Source organism: Nesoenas mayeri (genome assembly GCF_963082525.1).
Source record: "Nesoenas mayeri genome assembly, chromosome: Z".
Taxonomy (NCBI): domain Eukaryota; kingdom Metazoa; phylum Chordata; class Aves; order Columbiformes; family Columbidae; genus Nesoenas; species Nesoenas mayeri.
In genome coordinates this window covers 76,245,965-76,264,378 of record NC_137542.1, presented here as the reverse complement: position 1 = coordinate 76,264,378, position 18,414 = coordinate 76,245,965, and the positions used below count along the sequence as shown (strand labels likewise).

The 18,414-nt window shown below is 41.1% G+C and overlaps 1 protein-coding gene across 10 annotated transcripts in view; it reads left to right on the top strand.

Moving 5' to 3' along the window:
- Positions 1–18,414, top strand: part of DYM (dymeclin) — a 153,003-nt gene that overhangs the window by 65,279 nt on the left and 69,310 nt on the right. The window contains exon 14 of one of the 10 annotated variants that reach the window (XM_080362048.1): positions 4,131–4,295. The exons of the other annotated variants lie outside the window; for them this stretch is intronic. Coding sequence (XP_080218174.1) covers positions 4,131–4,295 — 165 coding nt within the window. The remainder of the gene's footprint in view (positions 1–4,130; positions 4,296–18,414) is intronic. 10 annotated transcript variants of the gene reach the window in all.

The window sequence follows — 18,414 nt, the reverse complement described above, 5'->3', positions numbered from 1 at the left end:
TCCTCTTCCTCCTCCTCTTCCTCCTCCTCTTCCTCCTCCTCTTCCTCTTCCTCTTCTTCCTCCTCCTCCCCTTCCTCCTCCTCTTCCTCCTCCTCCTCTTCCTCTTCCTCCTCCTCCTCTTCCTCCTCCTCCTCTTCCTCCTCCTCTTCTTCCTCTTCCTCCTCTTCTTCCTCTTCCTCCTCCTCCTCTTCCTTCTCCTCTTCATTCTCCTCTTCCTCCTCCTCTTCTTCTTCCTCCTCCTCTTCTTCTTCCTCCTCCTCCTCTTCCTCCTCCTCTTCCTCCTCCTCCTCTTCCTCCTCCTCTTCCTCCTCCTCCCCTTCCTCCTCCTCCCCTTCCTTCTCCTCCTCTTCCTCCTCCTCTTCCTCCTCCTCTTCCTCCTCCTCCTCCTCTTCCTCTTCTTCCTCCTCCTCCCCTTCCTCCTCCTCTTCCTCCTCCTCCTCTTCCTCTTCCTCCTCCTCCTCTTCCTCCTCCTCCTCTTCCTCCTCCTCCTCTTCCTCCTCCTCTTCTTCCTCTTCCTCCTCTTCTTCCTCTTCCTCCTCCTCCTCTTCATTCTCCTCTTCCTCCTCCTCTTCTTCTTCCTCCTCCTCTTCTTCTTCCTCCTCCTCTTCCTCCTCCTCCTCTTCCTCCTCCTCCTCTTCCTCCCCCTCCTCTTCCTCCTCCTCCTCTTCCTCCTCCTCCTCTTCCTCCTCCTTCTCTTCCTCCTCCTCCTCTTCCTCCTCCTCCTCTTCCTCCTCCTCCTCTTCTTCCTCTTCCTCCTCCTCCTCTTCCTCCTCCTCCTCTTCCTCCTCCTCCTCTTCTTCCTCTTCCTCCTCCTCCTCTTCCTCCTCCTCCTCTTCCTCCTCCTCTCCCTCTTCCTCCCCCTCTCCCTCTTCTTCCCCTCCCTCTCTCCTCCCTCTCCCTTCCCTCCTCCTCTTCCTCTCCCTCTCCCTCTTCCTTCCCCTCTCCCCCTCTCCCCCTCTCCAGCTCTCTCTCTTCCCCTTCACCTTCCTCTTCCTCCCCCTCTCCCCCTCTCCCTCTTCTTCCTCCTCCTCTTCCTCCTCCTCTCCCTCTCCCTCGCCCTCTCCCTCTCCCTCTCCCTCTCCCTCTCCTCTCCTCTCTGTTCATTTCTTTCTTTTCCTTTTTTTGGTCGTATTTACTCAGCCAATACTGGAGCTTCCTCCCTGCCTTCTCATTTGATCCCAACTGCTGGGCAAGATCAAGCAATGTCAGCATCAGGGAAGGAAACATATTCAGTTTCCAGAAATACGAGTAGAAAAGATTCTCGAGTATCAGGTAGTGTACAGGGCTGTTCACAGATGGCAGCTTCAAATTATTTTAGGTATATTTTTATTCAAAAATACACATTATTCATGGTTAGCAAATGAGCCTTTTCTGTATTGGTTTTCATGTTTTATTTTCTTTAGGTCTATTTTTTCAGTTCCCCAACCACTACGTGTAGTAGAGAAAGTGAAAAACATAGAAGAACCCCACAAAAAAACACCCATGGGAGACTTCTAAATGCCACTTTTTGACCTCAAAAGGATAGAATTTGGTGCTTTAACTTGAGCCCTGACAGTTTTGAGCATCTTATGTTAAAAATGTCACTTAGTTTCCATGTTCATGTTCAGTTTCATCCAGGGAATCACAGCTGATCTGATGGGAGAGTTGGAACTACCATATAGATTCCTGGCACTTTAGTCTCCAAAATACTGATGCTAAACTCTGTTGGTTTGGACCTGAACATTTGAGGGTTCTGTGGCTTTAATATCCATAATTATTAAAGACAAAGAATGATGATAACTCAAGGTTTAATGGAGCATATGGAGAAGGCATTAGATGAGTTATTTTATTTTCACTACCTTTTTATAAGAGGGATTTCTAATCTTCTTCTTGAGTGGTATTTTAGTACCGGGTGAGCTAAAGTTTCGTCCTCGGGGTAAACAGAATACATGAATAATATGTGCACACACACCATGAATCGAACATAATGTTCTTTATTTTCTGCAATGTCCTTTATCACTTTTTCGAGCTTTTTAGTACTGTATTGTAGCTAAAGCTTGCCTTTTACTCTAGACTAAAAGTAAAATGCCCCATAAAACATGCCGAAAACAAAAATTACAGTAATATGTAACTGTAGATAGAGCAGCTGCTTGAAAACTGATTTCGGGTGTATCAAGTAAGTCTGATTTCAAACTCAATACCCACAATTAGTCTGTGGAAGTTGGATGTAAATGTACATATCACAGGGATCTAAGCCTTGATTTTATTATTCAGGTTTAGCTTAGAGGATTTAGTGATGGAATCGCTTAGACTTTGGTGTCCTATGTTTGTCTTAACAAGGCACCAACCCTTTTTTGGCAAATTTCTCCTTTGATTTAGTAGTTAAGCCTAAATTTAGTCATCACTCTTTGGGGCTTAAGTCTTGGTCTTCCTGTCTATGGAAAGCATTGGCAGGGCTCAAAGATAAATGATAATAAAAAGCTCCCTCAACTTCTTGATTAAAAACTCTAATGAGATTAAATTGCCTACACAGGCTGGAAATAAGGTCGAATTTCCTAAGTAACAGGGCTGGTAAAATATACTAAATGGACTCATGACCATTTAAATCTAAGAAGCAACGTTCTAAAAGATGCTCTTTAATCTGGTTTTGGAACAAATTCTGTGGGTAGTTGGAAGGGCAGACTCATGTCTTGAGGGTTCGCTTGGAAATACCGGGTTTTATTTTCTCCATCCCCGGCCTATGAAGAGAAAAGCCAGGCTTATTCAAAACATGCTGTTTTAGGCACGATGGCTTAAAAAATGGCCTCCTTGCAGCTGCTTTCGCTTCTAAAAAATAATCCATTGGCAAATGAAGTGTCAAAAGGGATCGCGTGTCCCTCGGCTTCCAGAGCGAAGGTGAGTGATTGACTTGAACCCACTTGAAGACGATGGTTTCGATGAAGCGTCAGGCTCGGAACCCCAAGGGTTGGCATTGGTGATGCTCTTTTCTGGCCTTTTCATCACCCAAACTACACAATTGGGTCTCCTGAAAGAGTCTTTTAGCCACACATGTCTGCTAAAGGGATTCTAGAGGGATACCGGCCTGCAAAATGCGGTAGGTGAACCCGTTGGCCAGGATTCAACCTCTGAAGCTATGAAATGGTGGTTGCTTTGATTTAGTGAGGAGCTTTCAGCCTAAAGTTAAGGGGGGTTTTGCTTCATGCTGCTGTAGGGATGGCCAACAGGCTGCTAGAAGCATCTCGAAGACCTATTTTATTTATCTCACAGTTCATTAGGCAGCTCAAGGTACTTTCTGGAGGCCTTATCACAATCTATACCCTGGGCAGATGTCCCCTGTGAGCTGGGCGATCACACTTGTGTATTTTACACCACGCTACAATGAAGTATTTTCTATCCAAAACCTATAATCATAGACGTTTGAGGTTATATATGATCTACGTGCTTCGTATTTGACCAGTGATGCAGTTTATTGCAGCTCAACCATGACGAGTGGGAGGATATCCTGTGAGTAGACGTAGCAATCGCTCTTACTCAAGAGCATCCAGAGTTGATTAGGATGAATATTCAACATTTTGTTGATGGCTTTATCGTTATTTCATGTAGTTTCTCATGAAGAAGCTCTCCAGGTCTTAAGTTATGATCAAGCACCATGTTTGAGGAACAAGAGCAAACTAGAGGAATATTCTACCCCTGGAATCCCAGAGCAGTTCTAATTCCATGTGAGTTTTTTTCCCCTTAGAGCAGGATTTCAATTTCCATGAAAATCAGTTAAATTTTGTGAATACACTCCAGGGGTTTTATTATAAACTTTGTAAACCTGGTTCAGACACACACACTTATATTTTCAGGGTGAATTGAGAGAGGCAAAAAGCTTTTCTTAATGCATTATCAACCCCCCAAAAATAAAAATAACAATTCCAACCCAATTTATTGGATCTCCAACTTGATCTCCCTTTACGATAGTGACAGAACCAGCGTCCGGCCCCAGCCGAACAAACACATTATATGTCAAACTGCTCCGTTGCTTACTCAACACCCTCCATTGACTCTTGGCACAAAAACCGAGGACGTGAAACCATGAATTAGCTTTCTCAAAGGCAAATACCTCTTTTTTCTGTTCTGTTTTTTCTCCCTTTACCCTTGTCTTGCAGCTATACCTGCCGCCACTTGCGGAGATATGTGTATGTCTTGGACAAACTGTATTTTCCCCACTCCCACTGCTCCACGCTGCAGCATTGCTTCTCGACCCTCAGTGACAATGGAGAGGAACTCTTGTCTTTAACTTGTTCTCACATTCTCAGATCCTATGCTGCCAGGTTATTAACCTCTCTGCTCTCCGTTTACTGCATGCTGCATGTTCCGTGACTGATCTGTGCATGGGTTTTTGGGTAAACTGAAGAATAACATTAAGTCGTTAAGGGGATGGTTTGGGTCTTCATGGCATCCTCGATGCGTATCCTAAAAGAATCTGGTGGAAATGGGAGTCGTATAACAGCTTGAGTTTGTTTTTATGATGATATTTAATGTAGAACACATCTTCTGAAATGAATGTATGGCCTTTCGGAATTTTAAATGCTTTTAACATTCAAGTATTTTAATCCTATTCTAAAGCTATGACCTAAGAACATATACTGTGATTCCCAAAGCTTCCATAGTTCCTTTGGAATTAGTGCATTTGTCATATATTGAAGTCTCTTATTTTGGTGACACTGACTCTAGAAATTGCGTTTCGAGAATGGCAATGATAGAACTTTGCTCTCAAGTTCAGTAAATTGTCATAGCACTTAATGATAAATTAAGATAGATCTGCCTTTTTCTCTATGCCCGGTCAGTTTTCTAGTAGTACATCATGATGGAGGGTTATACTGAAGGATCTCAACAGGAGTTGAAGATCAAGACGTCCCAGGGGCATTTTCCACATTGATTCGGAACAGGGGTATAGTATTAAATTAGGTGGAACCCTAAGATTTCAAAGACATTATTTAAAAATGAATAATAATAATAATAATAATGAACGCAGTCCACACCAAAAACTTGTTTAAGTTGGCATCTGAAAGCATAAAATAAATGGCGTAATTATTCCAGCTTGTTTGGGTGAAATCGCGACAACATTAAATTGGGAGAATTGTCCTTGGGAAGCCAAGTGGCTTTATGGATTAAAATAGACACCGATAATAATATATATGTTTTTTCCTATAACAAGCTTGTGATGTTTTTAGAGCAAAAAGTTCATCTAGTTGGTCCCCATACTGAAATAGATAAATAGTTTACTGGTATTACTTTCATGGGTGTTGTGCGTCAGTTGAGATATATTATTGTTATATACATTTTATATATATCAGCTCAGAAGATTGTACAATGTCAGGTTTTCATTCCAGATTCTCCTTTTATGAGATAGGGGGAGGATGGAGTATTTGAAATAGAACTTGTAGGAAAATATCTAGGGAGGAGTTTTTAGTAGCTAATTTCTGATCATATATGATTATAAAAGTGTGCGCTTAGGAAACTTTAAAGGGCATTAAATACAGTGGCATAAATGGTGGTGTCAAAAAAGGGGGGTTTTGTGAATCCATGCATCCATCCCAAATTAAGGACTGCAGTAATTTATCTGCCTTAGAGAAGAGATGGAATACAGAAATTACTAAATGGAGACAATTAATGATGGTGATTTATAAATCACGACCTCCCATTCAGGCCACTTTGCAGGACTCCTAGTGAAAAATATGATTGAACAGCAAATAAAGTCTGGTCTCTGATACCCTGGATGATGTTGCCTTACTTGAAACATCCCTAGAATTAAAGGTTTTCTGGCTATTTTGCTACATTTTGTGTGCAAACGTGACCACTTGTACCTTTAATTTGGCGATAGGGAGAGGAACAAAGGAGAGAAGGTAAAGGTGACTTGGGAATTATGACACTGACTAATTAGTAGAAGTTAATAACCACTTTTATAACAAAGACAACGCAATACCTTATTTTTTGTGTGCATTAGCATAACATTAATATTGAGCCTGGGATTATCGTTTGTCATTGCTAATAATTCAGTCATGGCCATGCTATTTATTGATTATTTCACTAATTGTTCTTCAAGATGTGAAGTATTTTCTCCCATTCTTACCATTATGGTTTCCCATTGAATTACATGTTTGCCGTGTGATGTTTTAACGCTTGTGCGTCTTCCCTTTTTTTGGTTTAAACCTCTTCGGATTGCAGTTCATCTCCAGAAATTTAGTCTTGAAACTAAACCGAGCTTAGCGCATGGACTAGTGAAAAGCAGTGATTACTTTTCTAAATCATTTCTCTCACTTCTCTGCGATACTTTAAATATGAACCACCAAATATTGATCCAAGCTTCACTGGGAGCTTCACCAGGGAGAGCTGGTGTTGAAAGCATTCCCCATGTAAAGAGCGTTATTGAGAAATCATCTTAATTACTGTTCTATTATAAACATCTAGATAGGTGGGACAACACACAAATACAGCAATCAACAGCATGAGCAATAGTATTTTGAATTTAATGATGATTTAAATGCCAAAGTTGGGTCAACATGAGTGTCTCTGCAAAGAAGTTGCCCGAATGGAGTGAAGTCAGCGCAGGTGGGTTCCATCCAAATGGTGCGTGCAGACAAAAATCTCGTTATAAATTAGTGTAAGCAGAAATTACTTGAGAATCAGACAATTTCCATGGGTAACAAAACCTTATTTCAGCAGGAAAATGATGTATGAGTCATATAAGGGGCTTCAGTCACAGGACCTATTGAAAACCTTTATTGGTGAATAACTTGGGAGAAGGAAAATAGTTGGGTTATAGTCATTAGACCTCATCAAAAAGTCTTGACGTTTTGAACAACCGCTTGTTCTTTTCTCTTTTTAATGAATAAACCCACTCCTGTCATGGGATTAGAAGCAGAATAATGAAAATAAGGCAAGAAAAGCTTCATTGAATAAGTAAAAATGGGCGAAGGAAAAAAGGACACAAGCTACACTAATATTTCTTCGAGGATGCAGGTTGATTTGATAGTACTGGGATGCTGTGATTTCTATAGAGCAGCCTATGAAAACAGATGTTTTTATGACAAACGGTCGGACGCCTTGTTGAATTAATATAATTGGATGTTTTCTTGCGTTTTGATTGTGATTTTTAGTCAACTGCTGGTGGGTTTATTGACCGCTTGGGGTTTTTCGTCATCGAAATATCACTTTACACTCAACATTGAGTGACTTAGCAGAGGGAAATGTCTTATCAATGGTTCTATTAGAAATGAATGGTCTTCACACTGCAATTAAACTTCGCAATCAATTAAACAGTGCCCTAAAATAATCAATGCTGTGGGTATTTTATGGGTGAAAAATTGGCTTGGAGATCTCCAAATGCAGTTTAACGGGACACTCGTCAAGTGGTTGCACATCTGGTTTGTTAACTCATACACTATTTAAAATGATGTATCCAGAAGGTTTTCATCGAGTCCGTAGAATTTCATGTGTTTAGGTCACTCTTTAGAGAGCGTTGACTTTGAAAGGACTTAGACGTATTTTAGGGCAGTTTTATTAATTTACTCGGAAATTATTTGGAAGATTAAGGGTAAATAAATTCTTTAATTATGGGTCTTTTAGTTTGCAAAAGTAGAATGTTCTCCAGTAGCTGGAAGTTGAAGCAAAACCAATGGCGACTGGTTCGTATTTATTGACAACGGTGGGTGATTTGCTGGAATAGATTAACAAGGGCTCTGGATTTCCCAAGATTGCAATTTTGATGGAATTATTTTTAATTGGCTACTTATGAGCCCACGTTCCCATGAGATGAAATTGGAAGAAAACAACTTTCACACATTTCCATTGTAGCCGTATGGTCGGAGTCCAGGGGTTTTGTGTTTGTATGTAACGTCTGGTGATTAATCAGGATTGGGGAGGGTGTCTTGTTCTTTTAGAAGTAAATAAGCTGTGGTTTGCAAACTAAAAAGAGAAATAATCTATAGCTTGCCTGAAGAGTTCAGGAGAATGCTAAGAAATGAATGTCAGACTGAACAGAGTTTAATAGTTTATAGCTGAAAGCAGAAAGAATTTATGCTCATACAAGCCAATCTTCTGCTTAGACCAAAAAGCTTTACTCAGCTTCAAGTTCCTCTGTAGTATCTTCTGTCTTGGGTGCAGAACATCTCCCATTGGGTGCAGAATGTCACCTCTTGGGTGCTGAACGTCATCTTTTGTGTGCAGAACATCTCCCTCCTCTTGGGTGCTGAACATCTCCTTTTGGGTGCCACACATCATGTCTTGGGTGCAGAACGTCTTCTCTTCGGTGCAGAATGTCTTCTCTTTGGTGCACAACATCTCCCTCCTCTTGGGTGCCGAACGTCTCCTTTGGGTGCCAAACATCATGTCTTGGGTGCAGAACGTCTTCTCTTTGGTGCAGAACATCTCCCTCCTCTTGGGTGCCGAACATCTCCTTTTGGGTGCCAAACATCATGTCTTGGGTGCAGAACGTCTTCTCTTTGGTGCAGAACGTCTTCTCTTTGGTGCACAACATCTCCCTCCTCTTGGGTGCCGAACGTCTCCTTTTGGGTGCCAAACATCATGTCTTGGGTGCAGAACATCTTCTCTTTGGTGCAGAATGTCTTCTCTTGGGTGCAGAACGTCTTCTCTTTGGTGCACAACATCTCCCTCCTCTTGGGTGCCGAACGTCTCCTTTTGGGTGCCACACATCATGTCTTGAGTGCAGAACGTCTTCTCTTGGGTGCAGAACGTCTTCTCTTTGGTGCACAACATCTCCCTCCTCTTGGGTGCCGAACGTCTCCTTTCGGGTGCCAAACATCATGTCTTGGGTGCAGAACGTCTTCTCTTTGGTGCACAACATCTCTCTCCTCTTGGGTGCCGAACATCTCCTTTTGGGTGCCAAACATCATGTCTTGGGTGCAGAACGTCTTCTCTTTGGTGCAGAACGTCTTCTCTTTGGTGCAGAACGTCTTCTCTTGGGTGCAGAACGTCTTCTCTTTGGTGCGGAACATCTCCCTCCTCTTGGGTGCCGAACGTCTCCTTTTGGGTGCCACACATCATGTCTTGGGTGCAGAACGTCTTCTCTTTGGTGCAGAACGTCTTCTCTTTGGTGCACAACATCTCCCTCCTCTTGGGTGCCGAGCATCTCCTTTTGGGTGCAGAACGTCTCCCTCCTCTTGGGTGCTGAACGTCTCCTTTTGGGTGCCAAACATCATCTCTTGGGTGCAGAACATCTCCTCTCAGGTGTAGAAAATGACTTTTCCAGAAAGTTCGATAATTCATCGTCACTGGCAAGATGAGCACATGGTGGATACCCTTTGTTTTGCCCATTTAGATCATCCACTAGTATCTCTTTTGGTTTCCCAGCCAGCGTTGCACGAACTTTTGCATAGTGAAAACATGAAGTTGTTGCCTAAAATATGTAATTATCACCTAAATATAGAAAATTATTCACTTAGAAAATAACGAACATCTGTTACCAATTCAAAACCTCTTCCAGTTTGTCAACTCAAAGCAGAGATTCTCACCAAAGCTACGTTTTGACTTATGATGTCCTCGTCATCATGAGTTCTCCTTCCAAATCACCAGATTGTAGCTGGAAGAACGGTGGAGAAAATCCCTTGGAGACAGAGTTGTAGGTGATTAAGAGATTCAAATGTTTATGAACAGTGGTGATGAATTTTTGGCAAAGGACTTTGAAGAACAGAAGCAACAAGAGACTTACGTTGATGTAGGAGACAAGACGTTGGCTTGGAAGGTTGGATGCAAAATATCCCACTTCATAAAATGTAGAAATTTTGGATAGGAATTTGTAGTTCATCAGGGATTTGTAGTCGATAAACCCAAGAATCAATAGTGCAATTAAACAAGAAAATTAAAAAGAAAACTCCGGAACATACTCTTAATATTGGAGGTGACTTTGGCTTGAAATATAGGAATATAATTTGGTTAGTGGGATATTGCGTGGCTGAGCTAGTTCTTCCCTAGTTGTTCCCTATGTACTTCAGGATAATTAATGTTTAATTTAAGAATTTATCCAAGAGATAGATCTCATATAGTAAAATCCAGATTTGGTTTGGTTTCTTTGTTTGGGGTTTTTTTTTATTTTAATTTTTTAATCTTATTTATTTAATATTTGATTAACAATTTACGGGATCAGAAGCGTCATCCTCATGGTTCTTCTAGAGTAGTTCCAACCTGCTTTAACGGAGTTGTAGCTGCTAAAGACTTGGCAACTGGCCTCTGGATTCATTCATACCGATGTAAATGACCCCAAACGTTCCACTTTTGCAGAATTAATAACTCTATAAGGACTATTTCTTCTGTTCTTTCCATTGCAAGATTTTAATGAGAGTATTGAACTCCAAGAACTGTTGTTACTCCTCACATTTCAGTATCAACGTTCCTCACCGTGGTCTGTTTGACCAAGAAATGCAGAGGTGGATTAAAAAGAAGGCGGTAGGAAATGAGTCAGCTTTGGATTTTAATCCTCCAAAGGGTTGATTTAAGTTGTGTAAGGAGGTTTTAGATCCCCAGGATGTCGGGGTTGAGAGCTCTGAGCTCTATTCCAAAGTGGTTTTTTTGTTCTTTCGTGTTTGTATGTTGAATTGGTGAGAAACCAGCGACGACAATGCTCCCACCACACCGGCCGCGGATCAGCAAAACCAGTGGGAGAGGAAAATCAGAATAACCACACTGTTTTCCAGGGATGACTAATCCTAACGCCCCGGGGTAACCTCCAGGACACTGATTAGCGTTTGGCTTTTCTTCCAAATGCTGCAAAAGTTTTCCGGGGCATCAGCCGAACTGCAAAACGACTTCAATACGGGGACGCTAATGAAAGAAGATGGAAAAGTTTCCATTGAATGTTCCCACCTCATGTATTTAGTTACTTCAAATACTTTTAGGTACACAACGTGCGGTATCGCATCTGTGTTCCTTGTTAGTTATCAAAACATTTTCTGAAAGGAAAATCTGATTTTCTAGGTGGGATATAATAAGGTAGCTCTAAGAGATATGACCCATCAGGCCAAGTTTAGTGTCAAGAGTGCGATAAATTGGTCTTTTGACTTCCAGTTGGTGGAAAATCCAAGACTTAGATTTTGTAAGCTGGCGTGGATCAAAGTTCAGCCCGACTTTGTGGTCTTTCTCCAAGAAGTGAACCTCAGAGGAGCCATTACTGAAGTTGAACCTTTACCCTCCTGACTTGTAGACACCACTAAAGCTCTTGCTATATGTTTGGTAGGACATGGGCCTACCAAGAGCTGAGCTTTCTTAAATCTGAATTTTACTATGAACTCCGCTGTGATTGCTCCTGGGTTTTGCAGAGCAGTTTGAAGAGAATTCCACATAGGTATTTTACTTTTCTCCACATTGCAAGAAGATGCGCGTCCTTGGAGTGGCTTTCAATGTGCTGTTCACCCAGCAGAAATTAAAAATGGGTGATTATCAAAAAAAGTCAAAATAAAGAAGAAATCTGATGCTGCATTCTTCCAATTAATCATCAGCCCATCCTCTCGCTAACGCAGGATTTTACCTTAAAATATATTTCCTATATTCCCAAAGCACTTTACAGCTCTCTGGGTAACTTGATCTTTTTTTTCTTACGTTGAAATGCAATTTTCCGTATTTCAGTTTGTGCCAATTTCCTTTTATTTCTGTTCTTTGTCTTCTTTACACCCTCCTATCTGATATTTGTGCACATAGAGATCCCCTCAAGCCTTTTCTTCTACAGACTGATCAGTCTTAGGTCTCTCAGCTTCTTTTTTACCCATCAGACACTCCAATCACTTAATCATCTTTGTAGCTCTTTGCTGGACTCACTCTGCTATGTCCATGTTTCTACTACTGGGGAGCCAAGTGCTTCAGATAACATGTCCCCAGGGTCACCTCCCACCATGGGCTGGCAACGTCTTGGTTGGACGTTGACATTTCTTTGCCATGAGAATGCATTGCTGGCCTACGTTCAACCTGGTGTGCACCAGGACCCTTAGGTCTTACTGGTTGGCCTTCAGTATACAAGATCTGATATTTCTCTTTGAGGTTTCTGTTGACCTGTTTCTCCAGGTCCTCCTGGATCTCAGCACAACCATGTGGTCTGTCAACCTCTCCTCACAGTTCTCTGTCACCTACAAACTCACCGAGGGTTATCCTTGGAGTTATCGGTTCTTCAGAACTAGTAGATCCACCTGCTCCCTTAAATTTATAGATTTAAAGTGCCAATGCCCTCAGACACGTGCTGTGAATTTTGGGGTTGATCTGTGCAGGTCCAGGAGCTGGACTCAATGGTCTTTGTGGGTCCTTTCCAACTCAGGACATTCTATGATTTCATTTAAAAGACATGTAGGTGTGGTGCTCAGGGACATGGTTTAGCGGTGGACTTGGCAGTTGATGGTTACACTTGATGACCTTCAAGGTCTTTATCAACCTAAACGATTTGATTAATGAAGATGTTCAAGAGATTGGCCTCAGAAGCACCACATGGGTTCCATCACCCATGACCGGCTGGAATTTGTGCTCTCTAAACCCGTTTGTTCAACCAGTTTTTGTCCACCTCCTTGTCTACTTCTCTACCTTCTACTTCACCAGTTTGTCACTACTTGAATCAATTGGGAAATACTATTATTATCTTGATATTTCTTCTAAGAACCATGATACTTTTTGTATGTTGAATCACATTAGCTCGTTGCTTTAGTGTCCACCATAGTTTTGTCCACAGATTAAACCAGCGAGGTTGTAAAAACTCATCTTTGCTTGACTTTGGTTGTCACCTGGAGATATTTAAATTGTGAAAGATATTTGTCTCAAAAGACGTATTGTGTCTTTAGGGATATGGTTTAGTGCTGGAGTTATGGTTGGACTCAATCTTGATGGTCTCTTCCAACCAAAATGACTCTATGATTGAACATCCTACTTTGTATTTGGTCCCATGCTGTAGTATTATTCTTTTCTCCAAGATAAAGGGGAATTAAAATCCCATCCCATGAGGCAGAAAGAATCACACAGGGGAATTAGATGGAGAAAAAGGAGTGGGAGGTAAAGCACAAAAGCTCAACCTCTTTTCTCTGTGAGAACAAGGTTGGATTTCAAAATAAATGGAATACAATGCACATTTAATTACTGTGCAACTTGAGGCACTGGGGCTTAAAATAAATATATATCATGTTGGTTTGGAAGATGGAAAAATATTGCACAACTGCGAGTATGCTGGAATGAATCATTAAATCTAATTTGGATCCGTTTTCCCACCGATCCCAAGACTTGAAGGCAATAAAATAACCTCTCTTTAGAACGACAAGTTCAGTAGTGTATAAGGTAATTTCGGATGACAGTCTATGTGGGAAATAATGACCTTTTTCCTACCGAAAAAGAATAACTTTGAAGTGTTACCTAAAATAAAATCTGCTTTCTCTTACATAAGGGTTCTTTGTGCCAACATAGTGTTTCTAAATCTTACCGGTAATGTCTGTTACACCTTTTTTTTAGCAAAATTAACATTTGAGCTCCGTCGAGGTCGGATTATGAAACATGGTTAAGCCGTATTTTTGCTAAATATAGAAAGTATTTTTATAGAAGATGAAGGGATGGTCAAAGACTGAGCTCCTTCCACAAGGAGTTATTTGCACAGGTTGGATTTTCCTTGGGTTTAATTTTAAGAGCCATAGAAGATGGAGGAGAAAATCAGCAAATAAAAAATATGGAATAACAAGAATTAATAAAAATTAGCATCCTTGATAAATATTTATTTCGATGCCGCGGATGTTTTTCCGAATGAGAAACCCTCTTTTTAATTTCCTAGCTATTTTGACATGAATTTTCCTTTGGAAAGAGGTTTCTTTGTGACGGGCTTCATTTTGTGTATATCTAGGGACGTAAATCCACAGAAATTGAACAAAAGGGGGTTGATGTTCACGTTGCAATGAAGGATATAGACAATTTTGACTTGGGATATTTATCTTTGAAGTTTGGTGTTGTGTTTTTACAGGAACTGTTTAGTAATAGAGATGAAACCTGGTCTTGGTGTTGAAAAATATTTAATATATTATAGTATTTGACACTATCCTGCGTTTTTCTTCTGTTTTGCAAGAGATATATTATGTATAATACTTTGAAAGAGACTGAAATTATATATATATATATATATATACACACATGTATACACGTATGTGTGTACATTTATGTTACACCACATATTGTAGTGTGAATTTTGAGTAACTCAAGTCCATCTATTATGTTCTACACACTACATTAAAACAAAATGGCCTTGATCAACATCAAATTTCCCTCACAGTTTAGGAAAGAATAGCTCAAGTTTGTCTGTGAAGTCTTAATTCACCATCTTCGTTTTGAAAGCAAAAACATGACCTTTAATTAAGCGCCTACTCTTCTCATTTCTTCTGGAGCAGCATCATTAAGTGAATGTAGTTATATTCACTTTTTAAAACCATCTTTATTCTGTGTGTGGCCTCAGGGGACACCGACACCATCTAAACTCAGTAAAATGAGAAATTAATTTCCATAATTAGCCATTTTTTTGAGATCACGTGGTACTCAGCACAGGTTCTTGACATATGCAAAGAAAATACAATAGATTTTTGGATTTAGAGCCGCAAAAAATTGACACGTCGTTATAGAGTCATGGAGGTTATCTACAGATACAAATCTTTCAGATGTTCTTTTCTTCTGGGGTTTTAGTCTAGAAAAGACAGGCCCTGCCTTTAAGATCATGTCTTAGCAGTGGGGCCTACGTTCTACTTTGAATTTTTGGTCACTTCTCTAAGGTCCTTAGCGATAGTTTTGCTCTAGAATCCTCATACATCCAATTGATTTGTCTTTATTTTCTTAAAAAAATGTAAAATGTGAAAGTTATCATGTCAAGAGGGTAATTAAATGAACTGTAATGATTAGAGAGAGGCACAGGGATGCTTTCCGTGGTGGGGAATGTGATCGGAAAGGACCAAAGAGGAGAGAAAGCATAAAACTCATTCCCATGGAGGAAAAATGGCCAAGAGACCTTTAGGACGGGGCTTTGAAGAAGAAGAAAAGTGGGGAAAAGGAAACAAAGTGCAAGACAAAATTAGTATTATCTGTCTACAGCACGATAATGTGTCCTCCGAGCACCTTGGTTCTTGTTCTGCTGCTTCAATATGAAAACTCAGTTGTATGAAGTTAAGTCAGAACCGTGATATTATTTCCGAAGTTGAAAAGAGAATGAAAGGAACTACTATTTTTAATCACCTTGGGGCATTGAAAGGCCAAACATGGGGTTGCTATAAGGACGCGGCGTGGGTGACGTGAGTGGTAAACCACCGTTTAAACTTAAGCTTAGCATAAGCCTTAGCCTAAAGAAGGGCGTTAGCAACGTGTAGAACGAGTCTCATATGGATCCACATTTTTCCCTTCAGAGAGGCACCGCAATTCCATTTATAACTGTAGCGACGACCTAAATACATATACATATGTATGTACACGCACACCCGGCGTGTTTGAGCAAAACCATACCAGCTAAAAGCCGCTCAAAGGCGAAGGATTTGGACCTTAAGTTGCACGGCACTGATGTCTTTTTAAGTTTCTTCTTGTTGTTTCATTGTTCACAATCTGCCTTGGGGTTTTTTGGGTGGGAGTTTTGCTCCGGCCGCTTTCTCCAGCAATTTCTTCCAATTCTCACCCGCAGAGTTTTGTCCTAATTCAATACAAATGTTTTGCCTCCTGCCACTCTTTTGCTTAGAGAAAAATACACCCAATTTGCAGGGGGGATTATATCAGTAATACATCGCAGTCTTGTTATTGAATTTATACTTTAATACGATGCGGAATTAGGAAGATATTGTTTCTAGGTGGTGCTTCTCATCCTTGCCGGCCTTGAAGCGCAATTACGAGGATGTTATTTGACATGTCAGACAAAAGGGGAATGAGATTATCCGTGCCAAGGGTACGGTGACTGCGTGGTTTTCTACTTATTAATAAGCAAGTTCCTTTAGGAGATGGAATTTGCCATGTCTTTGTAACACATGAATTCTAGATCTCTGTTCAGTGGCAGATAAAATAATTCTCTTTAAAATGAACGAGAAGCTTCTGTTGTGAGCTAAAGATACGTTGAAATGCTTCATTTATTATGATCAACGGCTGTAGAATTTAAAGCAGTTTTTAATGCTGGGTGTTTAATAGGAAGATGGGATAGAAATAATTGGTTTACCCAATTATGTTAAAATTATTTGCGATCCTTTGGGATTTAGCTGACCCTGGCAACTGGAAAAATGGGCCCATTCCAATGGGATGAAGTTCAATAAGGCCAAGTGGTGGGTCCTGCCCTTTGGCCACAACAACCCCCTGCAGCTCCAGGCTGGGCACAGAGTGGCTGGAGAGCAGCCAGGCAGAAAGGGACCTGGGGGACTAATGGCCAGGAAGCTCAACAGGAGCCACCAGTGTGCCCAGGTGGCCAAGAAGGCCAATGGGATCCTGGCCTGGATCCAAAGCAGCGTGGTCAGCAGGACAAGGGCAGTGATCCTTCCCCTATGCTCTGCATTGGGGAGGCCACCCCTGGAGTGTTGTGTTCAGTGCTGGGCCCCTCAGCTCAGGAAAGAGATTGAAGTGCTGGAGGGTCCAGAGAAGAGCAACAAGACTGGGGAAGGGACTTGAACACAAGCCCTATGGGGAGAGGCTGAGGGAGCTGGGCTTGTTTAGTCTGGAGAAGAGGAGGCTTAGAGCTGAGCTCAGCACTCTCTAGAACTACCTGAAGGGCAGTTCTAGCCAGGTGGGGCTTGGGCTCTTCTCCCAGGCAGTCAGCAATAGGACAAGGGGGCTTAAACTTAAATTTAGGCTGGAGATTAGAAAGCAATTCTGTGCAAAGAGAGTGGTCAGGCATTGGAATGGCTGCCCAGGGAGGTGCTGGACTCGCCGTGCCTGGAGGTTTTTAAACTGAGATTGGCCATGGCACTTAGTGCCATGATCTAGTAAACGGACTGGAGTTGGACCAAGGGTTGGACTCGATGATCTCTGAGGTCTTTTCCAACCCAGTCCATTCTGTGATTCTGTGTGATTCTGTGATTTGCATCCATGACCTCAGTGGAGGTTGCACACCCAAAATCTCTTGGTTTCGCATCATTTCCACAAGCCAGAGGGACCTAATAATACATATAGCCAAGCTTTGCTCAAGCAGAATTTAGTCACGCTTCACTTTACATGATTAAAAGGATATAAAGTACGTTCTTGTTTTCTCCTTAGCAATTTGATCTCTTAATTAGTTGGCTCCTTATTCCAAAGATCTGAAATTTCTTCCAGGCATTAAAGTTGGGCTCAAATAGGTAAAACCAAGTGTCCCTGCATGGAGTCAACCACCCCATATAGTCCTTGGAGTTCTCGTTATTTCTGTTGGTGTGCCATAATAGCTTGGATAATTCCAATTCTAAATGCCTCAAGGGCTCTTCATGGGCATTTGGGGACTTTCTTCTGCACTTCTTCATGCTAAATGAATGAATCAATTAAAAAATAGGCCCTGTAATTCGTTAAAAAATAGGTGACAACCAAGAGGTGTTCCTTGCGCATACAGGAATTAAGGAATTAAGACATCAGGTTTCAAAACAAAGATATTTTTAGAGCTTGCTATATAAAGGAGGGGTTTTTTCTTAAATGTTCATGGTGTTCATGCAGGCGTTGTAAAATCCTGTTGTTTAAGGAGTATTTGCGTAACGTGGTTTCGGTGTTTAGGGCTTATATTTAATTCTTTAAAATGGAGAACAATAGTCCATTTGACATGTATGTGAGAGCAGAGGGAAGGAACAGCACGGAGCATCACTGAATTGGTTGAGAACATTCATCATCAATGTTTTTCCATCCCCAGATAGTGTTTTGTGTTTGTGTGCTGTTCCATTTATTTGCAATATACTTCTGAAGCGGGAAAGCGAGGAAAAAGGATTCAGAGCATCTGAATTTTCAAGCTTCAAATAAAGTACGTTGAGCACTGCAAGTTACTTACGGACTCAACACATATAGAATATTTTAAACTATTCAGATAATTGAAATTTTTGTCTCTTGAGAAGCTCACCAGTGATTTGAATTGGCAGAAGTTCAATCCTTATGCCTTTTTTCTGTCGTATAACTCAATCTCACCATCTTCAACTCATCTGCTCCGTTCGTCTCCCATTCTCTTGACTCTTGGTTTTTCAGCTTCAAAGGTTGGTCATGTCTTCCCCCTTCCAAAGTTGTAGCCTTTTTTCTCTCCCTTTTGATTATTTCTTCCAGAATATACTCCTTTTGCCCATAATACTGCTGATAGGTCAGCATACGAATGCAATAATTTAATACTGGAGATAGCTTTGCCAGATTTATTTTAATGTGACAAAGCTTATAATGACAATAAATTGTCTCCCAAGAGGATTCGTTGTCTGCATCTTTCATCAGTACCTATAGACCATTGCCTAAATGCATATGGGACCAGAAGAGACC